The sequence below is a fragment of the Atractosteus spatula genome, chromosome 8 (genome assembly GCF_055471065.1).
Source record: "Atractosteus spatula isolate fAtrSpa1 chromosome 8, fAtrSpa1.hap1, whole genome shotgun sequence".
NCBI classification, from domain to species: Eukaryota; Metazoa; Chordata; class Actinopteri; order Semionotiformes; family Lepisosteidae; genus Atractosteus; species Atractosteus spatula.
In genome coordinates this window covers 36,238,298-36,265,492 of record NC_142713.1, presented here as the reverse complement: position 1 = coordinate 36,265,492, position 27,195 = coordinate 36,238,298, and the positions used below count along the sequence as shown (strand labels likewise).

The 27,195-nt window shown below is 35.7% G+C and overlaps 1 protein-coding gene across 10 annotated transcripts in view; it reads left to right on the top strand.

The window, feature by feature from the left end:
• Positions 1 to 27,195, top strand: part of cald1a (caldesmon 1a) — a 125,267-nt gene that overhangs the window by 73,530 nt on the left and 24,542 nt on the right. For all 10 annotated transcript variants that reach the window (XR_016091450.1, XR_016091448.1, XR_016091449.1 and 7 more), the window contains one exon: positions 19,297 to 19,443. Coding sequence is in view for 5 of the 10 variants with exons in the window: in XM_088922677.1 (XP_088778803.1) it covers positions 19,297 to 19,443 (147 nt within the window). In the remaining 5 variants the exon portion in view is untranslated. The remainder of the gene's footprint in view (positions 1 to 19,296; positions 19,444 to 27,195) is intronic.

Below are 27,195 nucleotides of genomic sequence, written 5' to 3'. Positions count from 1 at the left end.
GAAGCCATTTTAGGTAACCAGGTGCACACTACGGTGTAAACATTGTTTCTTGAAGACATTCCCATATTCCAAGATGATAACATACCTACACACACTGCTAAATGGATTCAAGAGTAGTTTCATGGACATCAGTATGAAGGAATACCTTCCATGGTATCCACAATCACTATATCTAAACTTCATTGGAAATGGAAAATGACTTTCCACAATGGAGAATAATTTTTATATTTCTGTTTTAAGGTATAAAAGAAACATTATTCAATAATTATTTATGCTTTCATTGCAATATCAATTTTTTAGCATTTTCAAGTACTGATGCAATCAATCCTAAATTAATGAAACTAGTGATATATTTTCTTTAGTTAACGTTTTTTTCACTTTAATATCTAAAGGTAATGGAGAATGTCAGATTTAAATTCTATTCTAGTAAGTAATTAGTAGGCTGCAATCCATACAGGAAGCTTGGAATCAACTGCACAGGATACAAGTCTAGTACAGCTACAGTATAGTGAAAATGTACTGTGCTCTAGAGTTGTGTAGTACTACTACACATGGAATATTAAGTAAAGAATTGTACATATCAATTATTTAGCTCCATCTCAGCAGAGACTTCATTAGTTTTCTCAGACTTAATCCAGGTGGATGCTGCACATTGGTGGTGGTGGAGGGGAGTCCCCATTACCTGTTTGAGTGGAGTGGACAGAAAAGTGTGTAAGTGTAAGCAATTATTATTATTAATCTATTCACTACAAAGTTGAACTCAAATGTAACTGCTAAAATTACAGTGAGAACTTATACAAATGGACACTTTCCACCAGAGGGCTTAAAGCCTATGGCCATATCTGCATACAGAAATATAAATAAAAGATGAACAGGACTGGCATGCCTTCATTGAATAGTGTAAATTGGTGAGAAAATACCATTAAAACATTCTATGCCTTTCTTAGCTATGATAAGCTGATTATAAAAGTAGAGAATGAAACTCAGAGCACTCAAAAAAAATTCTGTTCTACACTTGATTTTATTTCTGAGAGAGCACTCTGTTAGGTAGCCAGCAGCTATATCACCCTGCAGCTCTCAACTGGCTACCTGGATAAGAGACCTCCTGGGAAGCTATGGCTGCTCCTGGAAGTGGTGTTAGTGGGATCAGCGGGGGGCACCTACCCTGCAGTCTATGTGGGTCCTAAAGCCCCGGTATATTTCGGATGAGACTTAAGCCGAGGTCCTGACTCTGAGTGGTCATTAAAGATCCCTGGGCATTTCTCGATAAGAGTAGGGAGTTATCTTGGTGTCCAGGACAAATTTCCCCCCTCAGCCTTTACCGTGGCCTCTAAATTGTCCCCATGTACGATTGGCCTGCCCTTGACCTGCGATGGACTGGCACCATGTCCAGAGTGTACCCTGCCTTTCGCTTGGTGATTGCTGGGTAGGCTCCTTCTTCCTGCAACTGTATTATTTTTCTTCCTACCCAGGGTATTGAGAGAAATGTTCTTTTGCAAATAGTTAAGCTCAGTCAGCTCAGAGTAAAAAAACATCTCTACAGTGTTTGAGAACAGATTTGCATTGTGTTGTTCCGGAGTCTGATTTGGACATGTGTCTCAGCACCTTGTTCAAATCTGATTCAATGAATCATGCTGTTCTTGAGGTATTTGATGTAGAAGACAATTTTACACTAATATTTTAAATACCACATGTACTTCTTCAAGACGAAGCTCACCAGTCCAGGGATAGTGTAAAAGAAAACTGCTTATTGTTCTATCAGTTAAACATAAGATGTGGCAGATATTCATGAGGACAAACTTTTGGACCTTACTGCATACATAGATACGTTTTTTTTTAAATAGAAAGTGTTAATAACTTACAGTATGTTTCTCTTTAGAAAAATATTATTCAGATAGTTGCGGTTACACAGTCTTACATCTACCAGTAACATATGAGCGAGGTCCCTGTATCTCAATGGCCTCTTCCTTAAAGCTGCTGAAGACTTAAAAATAATTCTTACATCACACAAACTACACATTTTCTCATATTGTTCCAGATTTACAAAAGAATCGTGGGATGCAGTATATCAGCAAAAGTACAGTTATTTAGTACAATTAGCAACTGAAGATTGTAATTATCTTGATGAGGCCTGGTTTACAGACTTAATGACCTTTATTAGTGGAGATTTCCTTTGCATAAAAATCACAAATGCTTTTTAAGTGATCAAATAATAAAAATTACATTTATCAGTTATTTTTTGGCTGTACAGCATTTGTTCTGTGGCCTTAATTTTAAGTAAATGTTAGGTTATTTTTGTATTAAAGGTTGTCTGAGAGATTTTCCACCCACAGTATCTTGGGAGGGATACAGTAACAACTCAAAGGTAATTACAGTAGCTGTCTATGTCCATTGGCTCTCCCAAGTAACAGTTCTGTGGTGTATGGCAAGGTCACTTTCTGTAAATGTGTTTTCTTTCTTTCTGCTTTTCCTCCATAGTGTGTTCTGCATGTCTGTTTTTGTTTTTTCCTTACATTATATTTTACTTTGGTACCGTAATTAGTAATTTTATTTAAAAAAAACAAACTACAGTATAAGGAATTCTAAGAGAAAAGAAGTAGCGATAAGCAGTGCAGTAGTGTACTTTGTAAATAGTCACTGTACATGACGAGGTTATCCCACAGCGTCAGTGTCCCGAGTTGGCTTTCCTGACATTTTCTGTCTCCAGGCTTTCTCAGAATTAAGAAATCTAAAGAGAAGAATATAAAACTAAATTTAAATAAAATAAAAATAAATGTGATGATATTTGATTGAAGCTATTTATTGAACTGAAGTTATTCAAATTATGTCCCATGTGAGACACAAAAATGTAAATTATTTTTATTTACTGTATGTACTGTCTTATTATCATCTTTCAAACTACTAGCTTTATTTTTTTTAATTTTGAAAGGTGTGGCTCTTCTATTCAGTTGTCCATGACTTCTAACACGCTGAAACACAGATGAAACATCTTAGTAGTATACTGTGTGTGAAATTTCTTTTTAAACACTTCTATGCATTTTATTCTTTCAGCTTGTGCTTTGCTCAGTGATTAATAGTGAGTTACTGCCCAATAATCCAGTCACATATTGTTGAGGGAATGCATTTTCAGGATTAGTCTTATTTTTCTTTTCAACAAGCCTTTAAATAACTTTTTGAAAAGAGCTGACTTTTGCCATGCTCTGTCCATGTTTTCTCTGTGGCCCATATTTTCTCACACTCCAGTCTGCCCTTTGTGACTTTTGGTTTTCCTGGGTCTGAGGAGTGCGTTTATGTTTGTGGCTGTGTTAGGAAAATTCTTTAAACACACTGGAATGCTTTAGCTGATGTTCCTATTTCAGAAAAAAAGATTCTAATGGAATATTCTGCTTAACAGCTGAGAGTCGATAAAGACTTATGTGTATGTAAATGGAGTTCTGAGTTTGGGAATGAGAAGTAGCCTAGAAGAAGGATACTGGGTTCATTTTTGATCTGGTATCATTGTAATTAATTCCAGTACTCCATCTTTTTTCCAAAGTACTTAAAAATAACACAAAAAATGTGAATGAAAGGAATGAAAAAATTAAGTGCATTTTAGGTTTTGGTAGATTCATCTTTTAGTTGCTATTTGACTTTCAGCAATATCCTTTTTTAAGGTGTTAAGTACTGTAGTAATAAAGGTGGTAATTAAAGTATATAAAAAGCGAGGTGAAACTCAAACAGTGGACACTCACACCAACACAAAGACTAAAAATCCATTAGTATTCACTCAACAGTAGTTTTTCTTTTTATTTTTGAATGAATCATTTTATTTGGCCTTTATTTGGTTTTGGATCTGGGAGAAGGGCAATCTCAGAAAATTACTCCTTAACCTGACATACAGTAATACATTGCGTTTGATGTTTACTTAATAAAACTGAGTGACATTTTAATGTAGCTGATATTATCTTTGCTGTTTCAATGTAATACTGAAGAGATGCCATAATTGTTTTTTGAATGTATGATACTTTGGACATTTTGGATTAGGTATTATTTTATATATCATTTTTCATTTTGAGAATACTTGTGAAGCATCCTGTTTCAATGCTTAATTTTCTTTTCTTTTAAAGAACACCACCTGCATTTTGTTTTCTAAAATGTATTACTTCATTCATAAGAATAGTATAAAGTTGTAGCATATTGACTTAGAATTTACATCTCTAGCAGCCAGAAGAGAAACACTAACCTCTTCCTTATTGCAGAATACAGTGTAAGTAATGCATACCCAATTAGATTTAGGTTTTACTTGTGAGTAAACTTTAAATACCCTTTAAAGTATTCTTTAAAATGAGACACATTTACCTACTGTAAATGTTACTAAATTCTCGAAAATTGGAGAAATTCTCGACTTTTATTTGCAGTGAGATAGCTAGAATGAACATGTCATTTCATAAAAACAGCATTCAATTTTATTTTATTAGCATTCACTAATACTTAGGTTTTATTGAATAATTTGCCCCATAGGCTGTGTCATATTGCATGGGATTTTATGACTGAGAGACTATATCTGACCTGTAACCTCCCACGTGTTCTATGCAAACCTGAAGACAGACAGGTTTTTATGTTGTATACATTACATTATTTTGAGTATTTAAGTATTACATCAAATATGGAATACAAATATCTGAGGTTTATTTTGGAAGAGCTTCATTCCTTGCTTATTCCTACACATTGTATTTTAGCTGTGATGGGCAGTTGCAGTTTCCATTAGCACTTTTGTGAATCATACAAGAAGAACAAGTAATAGGTTTATTCCATGCTGAAAAAAAGAAGAAAAACACAAAGTTTCAGCCGTGGAGCCTTCTTCAGGTAGGAAGCCTGAAGAAGGCTCCACGGCCAAAACGCTGTGTTTTCTTTCTTCTTTTTTTCAGCATGGAAAAAACCTATTACTTGTTCCTTTGCAGACTACGCATGCTGACGCAGCTACCCACCTGAACTCATACAAGAAGAAGTCAGGTAGAGCAGGGGAAAAATATCGATCCACAATAAATGGACCACTTTAAGCATTTTCTCTGCTTCATTACACCTGGCATGATATTTCAAGCTCACTCACAAAGACTGTGGGAGGAGGCAGTTCCTGTTAAATTTGCTGCTTTTGACAGCAGCTCTAAACTAGCGTGGGAATATTAAGTTTGGCATGGCTTACACTTGGCCTTTTATCAGAGTGATGCGCAGAAGTGGTGGGATGTTGAAGGGGTTTGTCCTTTTGAGCTTTTTCATTGTTGAAATTTTTAAGTTAAAATCCCAAGGGAAAAGATTATTTTTGCACATATTTTGTATAATCAGTAGTTGAAGTGATTTAATTATCTTTCGTGGAATTTGTAATGTACATTTATTTTCCTAGACATAATTATTTTATGATGCTGTCATTCCTTTTTCCAGTAAATACTTAAAGTTTATAACATTCACAACAGGACATTAAGTGAATGAACTTTGAAATTTTATATTTTAGCTTGTCTTTAATCACTCATGCAGTCTCATCTGTTTGTGTGTGAAAACAATATTATTTTATCTCAAGATTGATCTCGAGGGGAAATAAATTCAAGTGAAAAATAAAGGTATACAAACATTTTTTTTACTCAAAGTAAATACTTTACTCAAAGTTACAGCATTTACTAATTTAACCCTCATATTAAAAAAGCTAAGGTGGGATAAATTGATTAATTGGGTTAAAGAATATTATTGCCTTTGTATGGAAGTCCCTGACCTGGTACCGTGGTATGAAGTACCAACGCACATGAACCCCAAAGGGTGCCTATACCCTGTTTTCTCTAATCTGAATAAAGCCACCAGTATAAATAGTGAAGAATGGTGAAACATGGGCTGAGGCAGGACCAACCCTGATGTAAAAACCTTCCATTGAGCTGGTCCATAACCTGCTTTTTCCTCATACATTTCCTCTATAAACATAACCTTAAATGATAAGAGATGTGTGCTTTGCCCTTTTAACTTTTCCAAAGCTACAGTAAGTTTGCTTTACCCTGTTAAGTTATATGAGAGTCAAATTGCATCTCCCTTCATCCCTATGGGAAATTCTAGTCTTTTCCCTGCTCTAACCACATTTCTAAAACTAGTATGACTTCACAATTAGATGCTTAGACCCCCTTCCCCTGTGCCTGTTCCCTATTTATAGTGAGAAAATGATCGAATGCAGCTGATCTTATTCTCAGTGTCTTGTGAGACAGATGGGACAGACAAACTGTTGCTATGTTAGATTTTAATTAAATACTAAAAATATTGATTGTCTAAATATCAAGTCTCGCCATAGGACCTAGCAAATCAACAAATCACCAACCTTCCAAATTATTCATTGTCAGCTACTGTACAAAGTATGTTAAATCAATAATTGTCTGATACACATGGCTGTAAATGAGAATAGTTTAGATATACTGTACTCCATGCATACAGATAAGGTTTTTTAGACCAGTAAAAATGTAAAGGTAAAGTATGCACTAAAAGATGCATAACAAAGCACTGTCTGTACACATGCAGAAGTGGAGTAAAAGTCCCTTACTTTTAGTTTTCTCTCCCAAGTACTTTAGGCAGTTTGAATAATCTTGTACACCAAGCACTTGTACACAGTGTGTATTTCTTTTGTGTTCTTTCATTTACCCATTCGATATTTCTTTATTAATGTGTCACATTTTTTCCCCTGAAATTATGTGTTGGTATATAAGGTGAAACCCTCTGTTTAATTAATTTAGTTTTTATTTTACATTATACCAAATTTATTCAAGTTTCTCATTTTTTTAATAGTTGTACAGTACCATTTGCTACTATATTAAATTAGATTATGAGGATGGAATCCAGAACTTGTTCAAATATTTTGGCTCACCACTTTTTGACTGCTTTATTTAAATCCTTGCTAGCCAGCATAAATATTTTGCCAGTGATTACCAGAAAAGTCGCACTTGTTTGAAGGGGCTTCTTAGATTGTAGAATATATTACATTCCAAATAAATGTATTATGCAGATGATAAAATGAGGTTCTTTCTCAGTCTTTCTTGGTCTTAGAAACATTGGAATTTGTCTCAGTTTGAGGCCTTTAGGCTAGGAAAATGAGAGAGGGCCCCCAGCACAGAATTAATCATGAACAGTATTTGACTGACATGAATTTTAACAGGCTTTTTTCAGAAAAAAAGGAATATGAATTGAAACTTTAAGATTAATACATACAGTAGTGTTTTGGGTTTACAAGGCTACATGGAATTATATTTCAAAGCTTTAAGACTACATTCTTTATGGCACAATATATTTGCCAAAACGTGCTACTGTGTTGCTACAAAAATGTATTGCACAGCATAATATAAATGGGTAAATATGCCTACATATGGTAACATTTCAAAATCTGAAGAGAAAAGCATACAAAAAACATTCCCTGGAAAATTGATTTACCCTGTTAATGGCTGAAGGTAATGCTAGTTGATTACAACTACTAATAATGTTCAAGTAAAGGCATACCATGGCTTTCCATTGAAGAATATATCATTCCACAACACCATTTCAGAAAGTAAATATGAGTGTGGCATTTCTCCAGGAGGCCTATCTGTGCACATTTGATCACTTCCTTATATACAGATAGTGGGTAGGGAAGCTCTTTCTTTCATGCCAGGGCTATGGCAGTTGCAATTGCAGTGCATAGCAATTTACCATTTATGGTTTTGGAGTTTAATGCAGACAGGAATAGATGTTATATTATTGTTACAGATAAACTATTTAATACTCCTCTGTCTTCGGCAAGTGTTAAAGCTCCCAAACATAAGCCTATGTATCACTCTTTTCATTCCTTCCTTACCTAAATTCTCATCATTTACTGTTGCCTGGGGACATCAACAGTTGCTTAAATCCTACATTAGGACACCCATCTTCTAAAACTGCTTCATTTTCAAAAGCAGCTTGTGTAGCCATGTGTTCTTTCCTCTTAGACTTCGTGATTTCTGACCCTTGAAGTTTCCTGTTTCCTATAGGCAGACAATGCTCCCTTTCTCCCTATTCATCTTACTTATTCACATATTAATGACTTTTTCTTAGATGGTAAACTTCTTTCCTCAGTTTGTTTTTGTACTTGTCAAGATATAATGATATCAGGTCATGCCCTTTTAACATCAGAACTTCATTTTCATAATCAGAGCAGACCCATCCCTGGCATCACAGCTCCCTACTATTGCAAGAAGTACAGTACATGTAAAATGTAATTTTTATGCCAATGGGCCTACCTGCGTGGACAAATAATTTATTTTTCTACTCAAAAGAATGAATGGCATAAGGGAAGATTAACAGACCAAACAGACATCATTCTCTGATAAGATCAGCATTATGATATGTATAGAGAGTGTCATAAAATACAAATTAAATCAAGGTATCACTCAACAGATAGAAATGCAGCTAATTCAATCCTGTCATATTCTGGTGTAGATACTAAATTTGGTGAAAATACCAGCAAACTTTTAGCCAAAAAGCTATGCCAGCCAAATGTCATAGTCAGGTTGTAACATGTCCCAGGTGCAAACCCATGATCACAGACATCATCCTGTTGTCAGGCAAATGCCTTTACCTCTTGAGCCACTCAGGAGGCCACAGCCCCACACCTCTTGCCAGTCTTCAGTGTTGTACCTTAGGAGATGCCTCTTTCCGCATTTTAGTTGAACACACTGGCCTTTGCATAATTACTGTCTAACTGTCAGATCAAACCTTCACTGATAAATTGGTCAGAGATATACTAACTAGAGAAAGTAAGATATACTTTGAGTGGCACCAGTGATAAATATCCATTTTCCTCTCTTAATGACCTCATGTTTCTGTCACTTTCCCAATATTTACTTTACGGCTTCATTGTTCCTTGGCATTTCCCCCTCCCTTGTTTTCTCTTCTTTCCTCTTGGTCTTTCTTCTATTGTGTCTCTGTCCTCTGTAAGACATATAGAAGTAGTTGTTTTCACGATGACAGGCATTCAGGAACAATGAGGCATGGAAATGTATGTAGAACGTTCTAGATGCCCCAGCTGTAGTTTTATTTAAAAGTGATAAAAAAGGGAAAAAAAATCTTTCTGCTTAACTTCAAATTGTTGCTGTTTCTTGTATCTGTGAAGCATAATGAACAGCTCTTTCTAGTTTTAGGAAAACACTTAAAAGTTGTTGTTGAAAGCTTTCAATATTAAGCATTGTCCCTGTTGAAACTGGAATTCACATAGTCTGGGTGTTTATTTTACCGAGCTAGCACTAACATCAAGCATATATACTATACATATCCTGTCAGAGACTTTTCATGGAAACCAGTTTCTAGGAACATTCGTTTTCTCTATCCTGACCTCATTGTGACCTAATCTGTATTCATGTGTAATAAATTAAGTTTCTCATGCTGTGAAATTCTTTAAGTTTTTCTTGCAGTAAAAGAAAAAAAGCTTAGTTTGAGCTCTAAACTCAAATGTTTATTACACAATGTGAAGTGTAAACAATATAACAACAGCATGTTATACAAATTTAGGTGGTAATGAGAGCAATACTGAATATAAAATCCAGCAAATGTAAAATCAGTTAATGAGGAATTTAATGTTCATACTATAAATAAAAAAAAGAATGGGCTTCTCCATCACAGTCATCAAAGTGTTGAACATCAAAGTGTTGAATGAACCTTAAATATGTTTTCACCTAGTGTTTCTAAGAACATTTTAAATTATTGTTGTTATAGTGCAAAGAGGCACGTTTTTCCATTTCTAGGGAATTTTGTGCTGTATTCAGCTTCTGAGTTATGATTAGTCGCCTGTGGTATGAGTTTAAATTCAGAATGCTCTGAATGCGTGGCACTCTCTAGAAATGTAAACCCAGATTCATGCATATTAATAGTGTTAATATTAATTATTTAATAATATTAATAATTAAGATGATTAAATAATTAATATTAATAATTGTTAAACGTAAAAATTACGTTTAAAATGTAAGGGTAATGTTCTTGACTTTTTAGAAGTTACTCATACTGAAACAATGAGTTATTAGTAAACGTAAACAGCAAAACAAAACCCATCCATCCATTTTCTTACCACTTCAGTTCAGGTTTTCAGGGGAGCCACAGCCTATCTCAGTACCCCCAACAGGCATAAGGCAGGATACACCCTGGACAGGACACCAGTCCATCACAGGACACACACAGATACAGTACAAACATGCACAAACTCATACCAGGGCCAATTGTTCCCAGAATCAAGTTAATATACCAATATGTTTTGGACTGTCGGAGGAAACCAGGACACCTGGAGGGATCCCACACGTACATGGAGAGAACATACACTCCACGCAGATAGGACCCCAGGTCCAGAATTGAACCCAGGGCTCCAGTGCTGTAGGGCAGCAGTGCTGTTCACTGCACCACCACGCCACACAATCAAATATATGCATACTGTACATTTACAAATATATATATACTGTACATACTGTGCATACCAAACTCAGTCATACTGTATATGCTGTAAGTGTGTGAGTTAATTTCCATATCCAATCCACATCTGCTCATCAAAGCCAGAGTTTAACCAGTTTTTGGGTGGATTAGAGCACACGGTCCACCTCCTGGGCAGGATTGCAGTTGATCATAGGGATTACCTCCATCAGTTTAGGTCCCCATTCATACTGCTGGGAGGACTGGAGCAATAGAGATTAAGTGCCTCATTTAAGGTGCAACAGCAGGTCTACAGCAGACACTTGAACCCACATCCCACCAGTTATGAGACCATAGACATACCATCTACGTTACACTGTCTCCTGTGTATCTATTAGAATTACATTATTATATTTAAAATAAAACATGAAAAATAGAAAAGGTAGGTATTTTGAACTACTTCTTAAATGACTGTCAGACCTGCCAATATATTTGAAGAACATCGCAGTCTGTGATATCATGCACATAATTACATCATTGCAGGCTCTTTGGTTTTTGAAATGATGATAAATACTGATGACTTGCTGCTACATGCCCAATTCACTTAAAGTGTAAGTGAAAATAGTGACGTTTTATTTCTCAGCACAATAGATCCAACAGTTCTGAACTTTTACAATTGAGAGCAACAGTGATTGAATCCTCTCTAAAATGTTGTATGATTCTACATTTTAACATTGCTTCTATACCTTTAGTGTCAGATGCAATTGCAGCACACCAGTGGCTTAAGTTATCTGTCGGTGGTTTAGGGTAATATACAATGAATATTGCTGATCCCTGAAGTAATGGATCAGTATCAAACAAACCTCTGTTTAAAAAATGTGACAAAAGTTGTGAAGTGACAATAACAGAGGCTGTGCAAATGAACTAAAATTTTAAATATGTGACATTTTGAGAATGCGAATGAAGATTATGCACTGATGTTCTGACATATCCTAATACACTTTGAATGGTCAGTCAATTCAATTCTTTATTAAAATCTAAATTCTCCGTTAAGCAAAGCTTCAACTACTTATAAAGAGACATCCTCTATTCGTACTTGTGCACATAAAGATTACATTTTACATTTCTTGGTTTAATCAAAGTTCTTCACTTATGTGACAGTCAAAATATATAATTAGTTCTAGGAAGTAATTTGTATTCCTTCACAGTTTGATTTACATGTATTCTATTTTATTCAGTTCTATTTTCAGTATCTGATACTTTACATTACTTGAAATTTGTTCTGAAGCACATTTTCCTGGCAAGTCCACGTATACCTCAGTATGGAGAAAACTGGTGATCTAGGGGATCTTGGGTAGGCATGTTGCCAGTTGAGTGGGTGAAGGTAGCTTTGGCAGGTACAAGCTGTGGTTTGGAAGCTACATGTCTCCTGATGCAGCTCAACTTTAACAAAGTTTGCAGAGCACAGAAGAAAAAAAAAGAGTATTCCCGATGTTACATCATCAATGTGCAGATTTTGAAAACATAAGTGGACTACTGTGTTTAATTATATCAGCATTCTCACTGTTCACTGTTCCTGGAAGGCTTGTTATTTTTCTTGCAGCAACTTCTCATTATAAATAGGATTGTGGCCAGTACTCTGACTAATGTTTTCATTTTTTATTAATTCAAATTGTATTTCTTCTTGTTGATAGTTTAAAAAAATTCCAGTGTCTTCACTGTCTACTACATCACAATATATCGTTTTATATGTGTTCTAAGATAATGACCATTATTATTCTTAGTATTCTTACATTTATCTCACTTGTGCAGCAAACTGGAGGTCAACCAAGACAGATTTATTTTAAATGAATTGCACTTTTCAAGACTGATTTTTGTTTTGACTTAGGTGGGTTTGTCAAAATGCATTCCTCTTATTGCATCAGGCCTGATTAAGATGTCTAGAGCTCACAAAACTGTCAGCCTTTCAAACTCTAGGTTATTCTTTATGAAACCTACAGACCTTACATCAGAACATCTACAAACTAAACAGAGCTGTCAAAGTGTCTTACAGACTTCTCCAATAAGAAACACTGTTATTTGTATGTTGGTGATGCTTTGTGGCATCTCACCATGATTCTGTTCCCTTTTTATTCCCTGTTAAGTTGCACAAATGCTTAAAGTGATATTATTCTCATGGGTTACTTCATTGTGATTCATTTTGTACTGTGAGTTAAATTGTGTTAAGCAATCAACATCTTTAAGTCATTGAGATGGATTTAAGCTAATTCAGAAGCAGAGCAGAAACTACTGAAGGCTTAGATATATGGAGGTTTCTGGCATAATCACTGGCATATACTGTATGTGCATTAACCAAAACAAATCCCCACCTGGGGTGGAGCCCCAAGTGAAGTGTAAGATTTTTGTCTAGCTCAGAAGTGGTATATTTTATTAGAATCACTCAGTATGAAGTGTTTTCTACACCTTATAAGATGTATCCTTATCATTTTGGGGAAGGAAAAATTAAAATAAATAAAACAATGAATCCAAACAGAACAACACGTTTTTTTGTAAGGTTTACGTCTACAGTATCATATTGTCCCCCAGTTTTATAGAGCCCAGTATTGTGTGGAGGCTTATTTTTGTGAAAACTGAGGAATATGCTCTTTAATTAGCCAATTAATTTTCAGCAGTTCTGTTCATTTATTTATGATATGCTGTACTTCCATCTGCCTCTAATTTATTAGTATTTTACTCACACATATGTATATTGTTCTGCCTTGAAATTGTAATTTTTTTAAACTGCAGCAAGCTGATAGCATTATAATACTATTAAATCACAATTTATTGTAAAAAAAACAAATGGAAATAATTTCATTAGAGAAAATTAGTAATTTCAGTTCAAAAGCATTGGACATTTATAGCAAAACATAAACATTCAGATCTCACAGACTTATAACTTCACTGCATTTACTGTAAATATACTGTATACTGTACACTGTGTATAAATGTAAAAAGCGTGAATAGGGACAAGTTGTTAATACCTTATTAAAATTAAAAGACTACCTTGTTTCTTTGCCACATAATTCTTAAAAAAATATGTCCAAGCATATCAACATTTATCATATGCTCAAGTTCACAAACACCCTTTCTTCAGTTTATTACTTTATGGCTTTATCGAAGTGTATAAATCTGTTTGATTGAGTTACTACTTCACTTTAAATTCTTGAGGTGACAAACTATTGTGTTCTTTGGACCCAGACTGTGTTGTTGGTATGTGATGCATAATGTGCTTCACAGAGCTATTTTAATAAGTACAGCTGCTGAGAAGGTTTGATTATGCCAAATGGAAGCACAGGCCCGTTTCATGCATTTCCCTGAATGACAGTAGTTCTAAATCAAAAGCAAATTCTTGGGTGAAACTTTTTCCTCGGCAGTGTGTCTCAGGATTAGCTTTGGAACAGACATACTCTTTGATTACTTAAAGACTTAAATAGTGATGAACAATTTCTAAAACAAGCACTGGCAAAGGTGGTTCAGGAGCAGTTTTCTTGGTACAGCTGACTCGATGCTTGTGCGCTCCCAACTCTCGACTTAACTGCATAACAGCTTTATGCAGTCGTCTTCAGATAAAAATAATACAGAAAAAATGCTTTATTCTTTGAAACTTTCGTCATGCATGCCTACAAGAGCTAGTTAGGCAGCCTATACAGTCAACTTATTTACTTTTATTTACTATTTTTATGTCTTCAGTTACCATAAGAGGATAGTAGCTGGGTTTTAATAAGGTTATATGATAAAATCTGACTATTTGTGAATCTTGCTTTACATGCTACTCAAAAACACCTGCATACAGTACAAGAGGACTGTAATTACAGTTTTTCTTGTCAAGCTTTTCTCAATGAAAATGTTGTACTTTTAAAAATATATGGACTAGTTTACATAAATATTGGCAGCATTTTGTCCTAAAATTGAACTCGATAATGCTCATGAAATATTTTATATATTATCAAACAGATCATGTTATTAGTATAAGCCAAAGAGAAAATATTTAAAATATTTGGTAAAACTTTGCTTTAGTGACTTAGGATAATAAAAATACAGAGGTTTTCAAATGGGGGTACACAGATCCTGCCGAATTCTGAGGTGTTGTAGGTATCCAGTAGTGATGTTTTTGAATGTGCAATAATTCATAATTAATAGTTCATAATAATTTTAAATATAATATATAATTGTCAATATTGTGTGTCATAGGGTGGCATGGTGGTGCAGTGGCTAGCATTGCTGCCTCACAGCGCTGGTGCCCTGGGTTCAGTTCTGAACGTGGGAATTAGTATGTTTTCCCAATGTTTGTGTGCATTTTCTCTGGGTGTTCTGGTTTCCTTCCACAGAACAAAGACATACAGGTTAACTGCTTTTGGGAACATTTGCCCTGGTGTGAATGTGTTTTTGTGTATGTGTAATCTGTCCCATCCAGGATTTATCCCACCTTGCGCCCACTTCTTGCAGATCAAAGTTTATCTTCTATGTCCTTTTAAAATTAGGATTTATAGGTACACAATCCTGATACCAATTTAAAAGGTTACCATTGAATCAAACCTATACATCATAGAAGCAACTTTGTACCATTTTTCCTTCCATCTGTTATTGGAAAGCTGATTATTCTTAGTAATGTGGCAACATGCAGCCTATGTGAAAAGCATGGGGTGCAAAGTGGGACTATGCCCTGAAAAATTCATCAGAGGGTCCACATACAGACAACTCATAGACATCAATTAATACAGTCAGTGTTGATTCATAACATTTATTTCATATCCTGGCCTTATGGTACACATTTTCAATTTTATTCCAGATACTTAAAGGGCTGAACGCTGCAGGTTTAATAATTCTTTATTGAGCGATACAGTGTTTGTGCAGCAGCTGAGAGAAGGGTTAGAGGTATTTGTAGCAATTAATGTGTCTCTAGAGATATTCCCACACAGAACCTCGGAGGTTTAAAAGTGTTTTATCGAGAGTAATACTGTATGATTTCTTGTGCAACTAAACTGAAGACAGTAGATTGCAACAAATTAACTAGCTTGAGGAAAAAAGTGATTAGTTGAATCAAACGTTTTGCAGTACTGAAATAGAAATACTGCATTCTTAGAAGGCTAGACATAAAGTTCTGTATAAAGAAAGCTGTTTTTTTCTACATAAAAATGTAAGCTTTATAATGAGCATGCAGTGCATCCAAGCAAACGTCTAACTTTGCACTTAAAACAAGCAGAACAATTTGCTTCCATGTATATGAGTAAGGGCTCAATGGAATAGGTGGTTCCATACCCAAAACAACTGAATGATGTAGTACAGCAGTATTACTCACAGTTGTATGCAAAGTTAGATGTCAAAATTATAATTTCTTGAGCACCTTAGAATTACAATATTTATCCTCTAAACAAGCTAGTGAACTAGATGCACCTTTTACACTTCAGGAGCTGGAAGGTGCAATCAATGATTAAGACTGCCTGCCAACAGAACTTTTAATTGAGACATAGACACAAAATGGCCCTGTTATATTACAATCTATCAATCACTCACTGGAAACAGAGAACTAGACTGGCATTGATAATTCTTCGTTTGAGAAAATGTAAGAACTGTATGAAGTGCTGTAGTTTCCGTCCAATATCCCTTTTTAATTCTGACGTAAAGATTTATGTGGACATTTTGGCTCAGTATCTTGTTTCCTGTATTTCTGCTCTAATTCCCCATGATCAGACAGTTTTCATCAAAGAAGGACTTGCATCTAACAATCAGCCTTGCCTGCTTCACATCATAGATATACTGCAGCTTATCGATTATCTCCTAGTGCAGGTGTGAAGAGAAGGCTTTTTATAGATTGGAGTGGGAGTATTTATACTGTTTTGGTTTTAGTAGTCACTTTCTGATGATTTTCATGATGTACGAGTCACCCGCTGCTTCCATCTTAACAGTCCCAGTCTGTTAGGAAAAGCACTTACCTGTACCTATTGAAATTCAGGACTCTGAACATTATATCTCCATTCTCCAAAATGATATTCTGTTTTATTTTACCAATGTTCTTAGTCCTCCTCCTAATGTAGTAAAACTCTTTCAGTTTTTTAGTTCTTTTTCAGAAATTAACTGGGCCTTTGTGCCATGAATTTCTGTGCCTTTGAAATAACTAGTTACACAGACATCTTTTTCTAGTAGTAGTTTACCACTACTGTCATCTTCAGATACATTAAATAAGATTTATAACACATTGCTGAAGATTAGAAAGGGAATCTTTGACAGCATGGTGCCCAAAGTGGTAGTCACTTTTGAATAGATGGAGACCATTTTCAATCACTCTGCACAGTAGAATTGCAGTGATTAAAATTAATGTTTTACCAAGGAGTTACTTACCTGCTTGCTACTGTTGTCACATCCTCCTAAATTCATCACCATTCATCTTAACTCACCTTAATTCATTGTTGTAAATTTGTTTGGAGTTGCACGTACCCCAGAATCAAATTAACTACTCATCAGCACCCCAAAGGGGCTGGGGGACTTGTCTTGCCAAGTTTTTAGCTTTATTACTGGGTTTTTCAGTTCAGAGGTGGTTGAATCCAGCTTTTTATCAGCTAGAGACCCAGTCTGATGTACTGGAGGTAATAATTGATTACCAAGATCTTACAATTTCCTATCTGAAGCAAAAACATGTAAAGACTACAAGGCTCATACTCTCTTCTGGGTTTTTCTATTTTCATTCTGTAGGTTTTGTTCCTTTCTTCATGCTTCTGATGGCTCTTGGGATTCATTTTATCTCGCTCACACACTATTGGATCTATTTAATGCATTAGAACAGGGTTTCCTTTAGCACTATACGATATATTATTTTTCTCACAATATGAAGCCCCTCCCTGTTATCAGTGTGGAATGGTGAGTCTATTAAGTGGGATTTTCTACTAGACTGGGAAGTAATAAAGGGTAATATTTTTGCATTGTCACAAACTTAGTGCACATTATTCGCAGGCTATCTGCTACTCCACAGATACTACATGTGAGCTTTGTATGTCCAGGTTAATAAGCACTTACAGTATTTACAGTACACACATTTAGAGTGTGCCCCAAAATTAATGTTTTGTGCAGATATGTAGGGTCAGTGTTAGGCTATACAACTGGTGCTATTCTCTCCTAGTTTTCAGAAGTACTGTTTCTCTCTGATGTATCTCAGTTAACACTATTAATACTCAACAGGTGAATTTTCTTAGCAGGGATGGCTGAAGCTAAGAAAACTATTTTGAGGAGATGATTAGAGCCTGCTATTTTTATTGTGTTTGGTTATGATATTTAGGTTTTAGGACAGTAGCTTGGGATGCAGCTATTGATTATGTTCCTCAGATAACATGATGTACCATGTTCCTGTAATTGTTTCAGTGTTTCTTCCTTTATGAGTTTGGGGTTTAAATAAAAATAAAATGTTTTAAAAAGTGTCTTTAAAATGTAATTTTTCTTTTATAATCTTCATTTTAAATGTGATGATAGAGGGAAAAATCCATAGTGAAGAAATCTAAAAAGGGAGTACTTCAGCTGACATTTATTCTGAAGGAGTACAGCTTTAAAGAAAGAATAAAGTCATTCATGTAGGTGGGATTGTCCTCTTTCACAGTGTTGAGTTTAAGCATAAAGTACTTATTTACAGTTCAGCTTCTCTACTTCTTTTATTAGCAGGAAACTTCACACTCAGGGTTATTTCTCCATGTTTACTTGTCCATTCAGTTTTGCTGGCTGTGCAGTGCTCACTCTGAATTTGATATAACTAAGCCTTAGGCCAAAAACAGTTTTCCGGTCTGAGTCTCCTCATCACCAGCCAAACCACATTTTAAGATACAATTTTCATCTGATGTAGTGAAGCAGTGTAATGTGGGCTACACCCAACCTCAGTCCTGCTTTGCTGTGAGATTAGCTTTGCCAGGGACTTGATTTGAGGATCAAGTTAGTAACCAGAACGAAAAACTAGCTACTAGTTTTTTAGGTTGGGAGGGGAGTCTTGGACCCTGGAGTACTTGCAAACAGCAAAACAGTATTTTAATGATTTGCTTTGCAGAGAGCTTGTTTTTATGTGATTATAGACTAAGAATGTAATATCACTGTTTCATCAGAGCTTTGGCTAAGATCATCATAAAATTTACTTCTGCTTATATCTCTTAACTAAGTGGAAAACGTCTAAAATCACATTTAAGTTTATTGATTTCTTGCATGGTTTTGTTTGGTTTTTGCTTCACTTTAATCTCTGTCTCTAGTGACCATACACACAAAAACATTTACCATGCTTCTAACTTTATACTTTAATACTTTCAATAATACCATTTTAAAATGTCACAAACACTTCTACATTTAATACATTTAGGCTATTTTTCCTGTTATCAGAAATTTAGTCAAGATGTCTCATAAAATGAACATTTTGCTTGATACAGAATAGTACTTTCCTTATAGTCAAATCTCTACATTTTGTATACAGTATATCCACAAATATAAGCAATTTGTTTGAGGTCTTAAGGAGCAGAAATGAAACAAATACGTTTTTAGATCTAAAATTAGAGGAATAACACTTTGTTGTAAAAAGTATCTTCACGATTGCTATATGATTTATACAGTTCTGTTACAATTATTTGTTTTCAAATAATTCTTCATCAGCAGATTAATAGTATGCTCTCTGGATAAAACATTTGTAAACCCTGCTGAATAATGTTGGTCCTCTGTGCCAGTTGAGCAGTGCATGCTGTGTCCCATTCCTCATTAAAGATTTGTATATATTTCCCCAGCTGCTGCTTCAATTTGTCCGAACCTGTTTTTGTCTGTATATATGGAGAGCTCCAATGTCTGTAAAGTTAAAGGACTGCTGTACACCAGTATTTTATAATGTTTTTTCAGACTCGCCAATCAGAGGAATGATGATGATGAGGAAGAGGCAGCCCGGGAGCGCCGACGAAGGGCCCGTCAGGAGCGCTTTCGCAACAAGGACGATGAGGAATCGGCCAGTCTGATGACAGACAAGTTGGAGCTCAATAACCGCAACAGGTAACTAAGGATTTTACCATTATGTAAATTCTGAATTATGTATTATGAATCTTGATGTTGAGATCTTTAAAATCCTTTGGATATTTTAGGAGTTGGCATTTCATTTCTTGTCCTCAACTCAGTGTAGAAATAGTGAGGGATCACAGTCCAATAAAAAAAAAGTTTAATAAAAGTCGATTACAGTTTCCAGATAAAAGGTACTTCTTCAAATAGGAATTTGTGCATTGATAAACTGATAATGTCTCCTTTTTAATTTGATTTAAAAAAGAAATAACATGTATGCACTAAGGAGGATTCATCCTTAGTTGCTGGACAGTCTTCCCAGAGAATCTCTGTTTTAGGCTGACTGGTTGCATGAATGCATATATTTTGGTTTGTTAAATTGTTATATTCAAAGTAAATTATTCTTGATGTTGCACAGTTGTACAGTATGCATCTCTTCTGCAAAAAATACATAAAATGGATGTTATCAAGCTCCATATTTGTAAAACTTTATTTTATCATAGATTTGTCTCCTTGCAAAAATATAAAATCATTACCTCAAAGGGAGGCACCTCAAAGGCCTCTGGGAACTTTTGAATATCAGTTGAGGAACAATGTCTCTGTATGGATGGTGTGGCTGTAGGGATTGGGCGTGTGGGCAGTGCAACCCTAACAGTTTACCATGATGTGCCAAAATTACTGTGAGATAGATCTGCAAGTTTGATATCACTTTTTTCCTTCCTCCCATTCTTGAATGAGGTAGAGATCAGATACAGTGAAAGGTGACAACTTGGATACTTTGCAGTGAGTCCACTATGGACTCTAAAGCACAAATTTAGAGGCAAACTCACAATATTAATAGCTGTGGGTTGGGATGCTAGAGAAGGTCTGCTGAAATAGGAACCTTTATAGAGATGCACTTGCAGAGGTAATCACAGTTTCTTTGGCAAATGACAGATGAGTCCCTTCAACCCAGATCTTGTGCAGAAAGTTGTAAAATGGCTCTAACATGTAAAAAGCATAAAGCAAAAACATGTGGTGTTTGACCCCAGGGACCTACTCATAGTAGTTTGTTCCGAAGGAGTTTTCTTTCTTCAACCAGAAGTAGCAGAGCAATGTGTGATGTAGCAGGGTCAACATCATATAGGGAGGGAGCGATGCCATGAGGGTCCCACAAGAGCATCTTCCAGAAAAAAGTGATAATGTTCCAGCTTGTCCCACCAAAATACCATGAGTCTCATGACTGCTCTTTCTACCAGCCATAGAAATTGATGGCCAAGACAGAGACCTGGTTTGAATCATGTCAAAGTCTGTCAACCTGGAAGTCGTGAGGGAAATGACATGACACAAGATGATAACAGGGGTCTGAGCATCATTACTACATGGTCTGAAAGCAGAGCAACAACAAAATGGGAGAAAATGGAGTCAGCTATTTTCATCTGTATTGTCAGGAAGAGAAATAACAGATATGCTTTGGAGATGATTGCCATGGGGTACCTGAGTGGTGGATTGGTCTTCAATAGGAAAGGCCAGGTGATGGATTCTGGCTTCACTGAGTGACTGAACATGACAGAAAAGGAGAGAATTGAGAGAATAGAAGTAAATAGTTCTGAGAATAGCCAGAAACACATTCCAGGACAAGAGTCATAAGAAGCCAACTGCCCATGTGAGCCCTATGTTCTCCCCAGGGAGACCATGACCTATAATGCAGAAACCTCTTGGCAAAGAAAAATGTTCTAGAGACATGGAGATAGGAACCACTAAGAGGATTCCAATGCAGCCATCTAGGTAGGCGATCAAGGGAAACCACCCAGTAGCTGAAACTAACCTCTCACTCCAAGACAGAGATCCAAGTGAAGTAGGTGACTTGTCCTCAAAGCTGAAAGGAGTTCAATTTTCAAGGAGACACAGGAAGAGCCTGGTAACACTCATGAGTGCACAGGTCTATAGAGGATGATGAGGTAAGGTTGGTGATACTGTAGGACAGCGACCAATTGGACAACTTTTCTTTTGAACAAGCCAACTGCACTGAGTTTGTCAATGACTTTGAAGATTTTGAATACTTGTATCCAGTTCCCTTGTAGTCTTCTCTGTTCAAGACTAAAAAGGTTCAGTTCCTTCACCCTGACAGTGTAGAGCATTTGTTTAAGACCCAGAATATATCATATTGTTCTTCTCTTTCTTGTAATGTGGTGAACACAATTGTACACAATAATTTATATGAGGCCTTAAAAGTACATGGTGCGTTTTTAAAATCCTTTTATTTCAGCTCCACATTACATATCCTAACATTTTGTTTTGTGTTTTTTGTTTTTGTTTGCTGTATTCTTTGTTATCCCTAAATTGTCTAGAAGGAGTTAATGATGCCAACATAAACAGCCACTTCTAACTCAGTGTTGCCCATTTCTTAATTATAGTTTATTTTATCAGTAACTGTATGCAAAACCCTAAACTTGTCTACATAAAACATCATTGTGTTTTTTCTAAATCCATTACCATGTAACAGAAAAATGAGAATGGTATTCTGCCTAATAAAATACAGAAGAAAATAAAGATGCTATAGACTTAATGGAGTAGAATGAAGCCTAACAAAAGGCAGTCCTTCTGTTTAGCAAGTTTCTCACTGTTAAGACCAAAGCCTCCAGGCAAAGCTTAGACAAAACAGTGAAAAGATAAGGTCTTGGAGCTCCTTCTTCAATAATGCATGTTCGTAACTGATCTCAGAGGGAATATCATTTGGTGTGATCGAGTCCCTTATGAGCTGAAGTATCAGTCCTCCTCCCTTCCTGTTGTTTTACAAATGTTACAAAACATTTCATCAAACATGCAGTTCCTCCCAGATACAGTAATTAATAGATCACTGCTCTGTCCTACTCATGCTAGGATATTTAAATGGCAAGCTTTAAAAATACCCTCTGCTTTTGTAGCATTTTTCTGGGAACGTTTTCACTGTGAGAAAATAAAAGCAGAAAGTTATCTTCTTGTATAAAATGAGAAAAAAATGATTTAGATTTTTAAAAAATAATAAGACTTTCTTAATATATGCCTTATTTGTTCTTTTTAGTCGTGTCTACTTAAATGGTGAGTAAGAATGAGTAAAATATTTTGTTGTTACCTCATATGTTAATGATATTGCTAAATGGTGAATGATTTAGCTAATACCAATTAAATATCTTGATGTGAGTGCACAGTAACGTACAGAGATGTTTAAAGAAAAAGTTATTTTCATTTTATTAAATTATAAATGTTATACTACATAAACACTAGTCAAAGTCCATCTTCCAGGCATGATAAGTAAGATAAATATTTTGGACAGTGGATCATCTCTCATCTGATTTTGTTAGTGTTTCTGTAATTTCAAAATGTAGCAACTAATGTCAAAAGCCAAGGCACATTCTCTATTAAATTATTTTTGTTTCTGAGGATTTCCAGTAAAGCACAAGAAGTGTAGTGCATTTATTCATTATGATCATTTTTACTGTTAACTAAAAATTCTAACTATAAACTTAAAAATGTAAATAGGATTCAGTGATATCATACTGCAGTTCAACTCAGTGCCCACATCCAAATGTATTTGAGGTATGTCATTATTGAATAGAATATAGAAATGCAGCAGTCTTCTTAACACCCTCAGAGAACATTTTACTGCCTGTTCAACCATTCAGAAAAATGTCAATGAGTTTTTGTTCTCTGCAATCTAACTTACAGTATGTGTAGGCCTAGACAGTAAGAATCATGACCTTTTGTTACTGGAGCTGTAGTAGAGCACATCTAACAAAATATTACCAGCATCATATTACCCACAATCTTTATATGTATGCATTTTAAATATTAATTTTGTTGAAGTTGCTGTAGAACACTAAAAAGTGTCTTGGGGTGAAATGGACATAAAATAATATCAAACACCCTGATATTCAGTGTATTGGGTGATAATTAGCAATTAATTAGACATTCAGTAGGTCTTTGATCTTGGAGATTTGTGGATCCAGTTTAGAAATTGCTAAAAACAATGCAGAAGAGAAGCTGCATGAAGTAAAAACATTCCATAGTGATAGTACCCACTTGGCCCCATTGGACCCCAGGAACTCACTCACCACAGCAAGTCTTGTATGGTTTGTTGCCTGCTTGGTGCCCAGTTTTCAGACCTACCTGAGGAGCAAGATCCTGAGGTGGTCTTTAAAGATGGCTTCTCAAAGCTCTTTACAGAACGATAGCAACAACAATAAAAAAATACACCACATATGCACAATGAGAATACACAATGAGAGGAGACAGTAGATGGGGGGTACTGAATACAGTAGGAGCAGAGGGGTAAAGAACAGAACCAGTTAAGTAAAGACTCTTCTAAAGAAGAAGGTTTTGAGTCTGGATTTGAAGTTTAGGGAAGGTGACTCTCTGATGTCCTTGGGGATAGAGTTGTAATGCGGCTTGGTAGAGGTGAAAAGGATCCGATGCAGATGCAGGAGTCCTTGGGAGGTGAGTAAGCGAACAGAGCAAAACCAGGAGCTGAGTCCTAGTCCGAAGGCGTAAGGTAGGTCGAGATCCGGTAAAGGCACTGGTGGCGAACAATCCAGGATGTAAGACAGATTCGTGGTCGAAACGAGAGCGGCAGGGTCAAATCCGAAAATAGTCACAGGTAGCAAACAATCCAAGGGGCGAGACAAGATCCGAAGTCCGAAGGCAAAAGGTGTAGTCAGAATTCCAGTAAGGCAAAAGGTAAAGAAACGCTAGGTAGAGCAACAAGAAGTGAACTCAATACCGAGCAGCGATATGCGGGTAAGGGAGGCTTAAATAATGCAGCCTGCCGCATGGTAAGGCGTCTGATGAGAAATTAACACGTGCGGCGGCGTTTGTAATTATCACCCTGCTGCTGGAACTGATTAGTCCTCTTAGGGGCTGGTCTGGGCAGGTTAGTGGTCGTGACAAGAGTTCCAGAGCTTTGGGGCATAACAGGAGAAGGCCCAATCACCCGTAGAGTGTAGAGGGGCTTGGAGGACAGATAGGAGACCAGAATTAGAAGAGCGAAGGTTGCGAGATGGGGAGTAGGACGATAGTAACTCGATTAAATGACATTGAATTAAATGACTGAATTAAGTGATATTGTGATAAAAGAAGTCTGAGGGTTCTACAAGACAAATATAAGGATGTATCTGGTAAACACAGGAGCAGAATGTCTATGTTGGTATTCTCTCTGTTACTACTATAATTTCCAAGCCTAGGGAAGCAAGAGAAAATATGGACTTTTAACTTGTCGATAAAAGCTTAGTAAAGAAAAGATGTTAGGTAAGCGGAGCTTTGGGGGTCCTTCTGAAACAAATGAGAAATGTAGACACAGGATGGTTTACACTTAAACCAGAGGGGTGCTGATATTTTGGGAAGTGCATACCTTAACCAGTTGAGAAATATTTAAACTATATTGAGGAACATTTGAACTGGGAGGAAGGGTGCTCCCAACCACTAGTCTATTTCTAGTGGCATCAGAAAAGCCTATGGCATCACTACTTAAACTTAAAACATTATATTTAACATAACCCATGCATTCTTAAATTAATTCCTGTACTATACAATTCTAGAAGCATAAGGAATAAAAATAAAAGGATGTGGAAATACTGCTTTAGCAGATAACATATACTAAAAACAGAAACATGTGTTGGGAAAGATAATGGACACTAAAATTAATGGGTATACTTTTGGAAAGATGGAAGGAATGATGCAGTGGAACTATATATCAAAATAAATTTCAAGCTAGTGAACTGAGAAAATGGTCCAGGCAGTTTTAATCTATATGAATTGTGATGTTACTGTATATTATTAGGCTTTTGTTATGGAGAAATTGGGCACATAAATTGGGCTATTGTAATGAAGAATACAGAAGATGGTATTTATACTGTATGGTTAAAAGGTTTCTTAAAAGGTCCTACTGATCTATAGACACAGCTGAAGAAAGAATTTAAAGAGTGAGACACAAACAAATACTGCAATGGAAGCAAAAAAAAAATATTTTTTTCTAGTGCTACAACAACAAAAGAACTTGGAAACCAGAAGTAAATACAGTAGTTGAGTGTCGCAGAGGCATGGTGGGTAGCACTGAGGCCACACTGCTCGTGTTCAGGGTTCAAATGAACACATTAATAGCATATTCAATTTTACATAGGAATCGTATTAGTATTGGGTAATTGTAACACAACTGACTCTGAGTTACTACAGGGAATTAGGTTGGCTTAAAATGAATAAACTGAGATGTTGTTCAAAGTGCGCAAGTTACTATATTTCAACTCTATCTTAAGAAGAAATGCAAAAATAACAGCAAGAAAAAAGAGCGACAAAAATAAACCAGCGAAAAATCAATGAATCTTACTCCTGTTACTGGTCAGTTATAAAAGTGATGGAGCTAAACTAAAAGATTACTTACAAAACAATGGAATTTTAGAGACTGTCAACATGGATTTAGAAAGGGAATATCTTTAACTCATATGTAAGGTATAGTTCATTTAATAGAGTTCTTCTCTTTTTATCAGCTCTGCACCTGTGTCAGCTCAGGCCAGGAGTCTTGATGCCATCTTTTATCTGAGTTTTGCATTTGGAGATCAAGTTTCAAGTGTTGTGAAGGTGTCTTTTTTCCTCAATGTAATATTACTCATATCAGTTCAAACTGTATTTCACCAATTCTGATACAACAATGAAACAGAATTTAATGGTTTTTCCAGTAATGATTATTAGAAAGCTCTGCTTGATAGTATGTCCAAATAAGGTCTTGAAAAGGTGCAATATGTTGAGAGCTACTGCGATCTTAACTAAAGTACATGAACATACCTGTTTTAGCATCCTTGCATGGGCAGCCTGTGGATTTCAGAATGTAATTCAAAACGTGCTACTCACTTTTAAGAGCCCATTTGGCTCTTGACTACATCTGTGAATTATTATCTCTGTATACATGTAGTTTGTGTTTTCTGGACTCTGGCCTTCTATCTATTCCCAAACCTTCAAAACTGAAACCATGGGAGACTGTGCTTTCTGTTCTGTTTCTGTGAGGCTCAAGAATAATATTCCAGCCTATATTAGAATTTGCAAGTCAGTCAGCACTTATAAATATCATTTTTTAAAAGTCTAAAACTTTCAGAATCAAGTCTGTAAAGCAGTTCACTGTATTAAAATGTGCATTGGTCTGTTTCTACCGTTTTGTCTTTATTTTACAGTGAAATTCCATGAAAACTGTTACTTATGTTTGTTTATGTGATGATACTAAAACCTATAACATTATTTACTGTAGATTTGGATAGTTTTTGGTAAAGTCCCTCACAAACCTTGAAAAATTTGAACACTAAAAAGCTGTTAAACTGGTAATAAGGTAATATAATGTATGCATGGAACAAAAACTGCTTAATGAAACAAAGTGATGTTTAAGGGGTATAACCTCTAATTTGGAGGTTGTAAGCACTCATATCAAAAGGATCCACTTTAGAACCATTGTAAAAATGGGGTACTTACACACAGTAACTGCAGCAGGAATAAAATCTGGAATAGGGAATTATAATCTAGAATTACAAACAGATATAGATGAAATAACTTAGGCAGACATTGATTTAACATTGATAAATTCAAAACCAACCACACAAGAAATATGTACATGCACTACACAACGCAATAAGTGATCCAGAGCTGCTGGAAGCCAAACATGAAAAAGATTTGGGTTTTCAGGTTTCATAATGCTATACTCTCATCAAGACAATGTGGGGAAACAATGAAAAAGGTGAACAGAATACTTAAGTT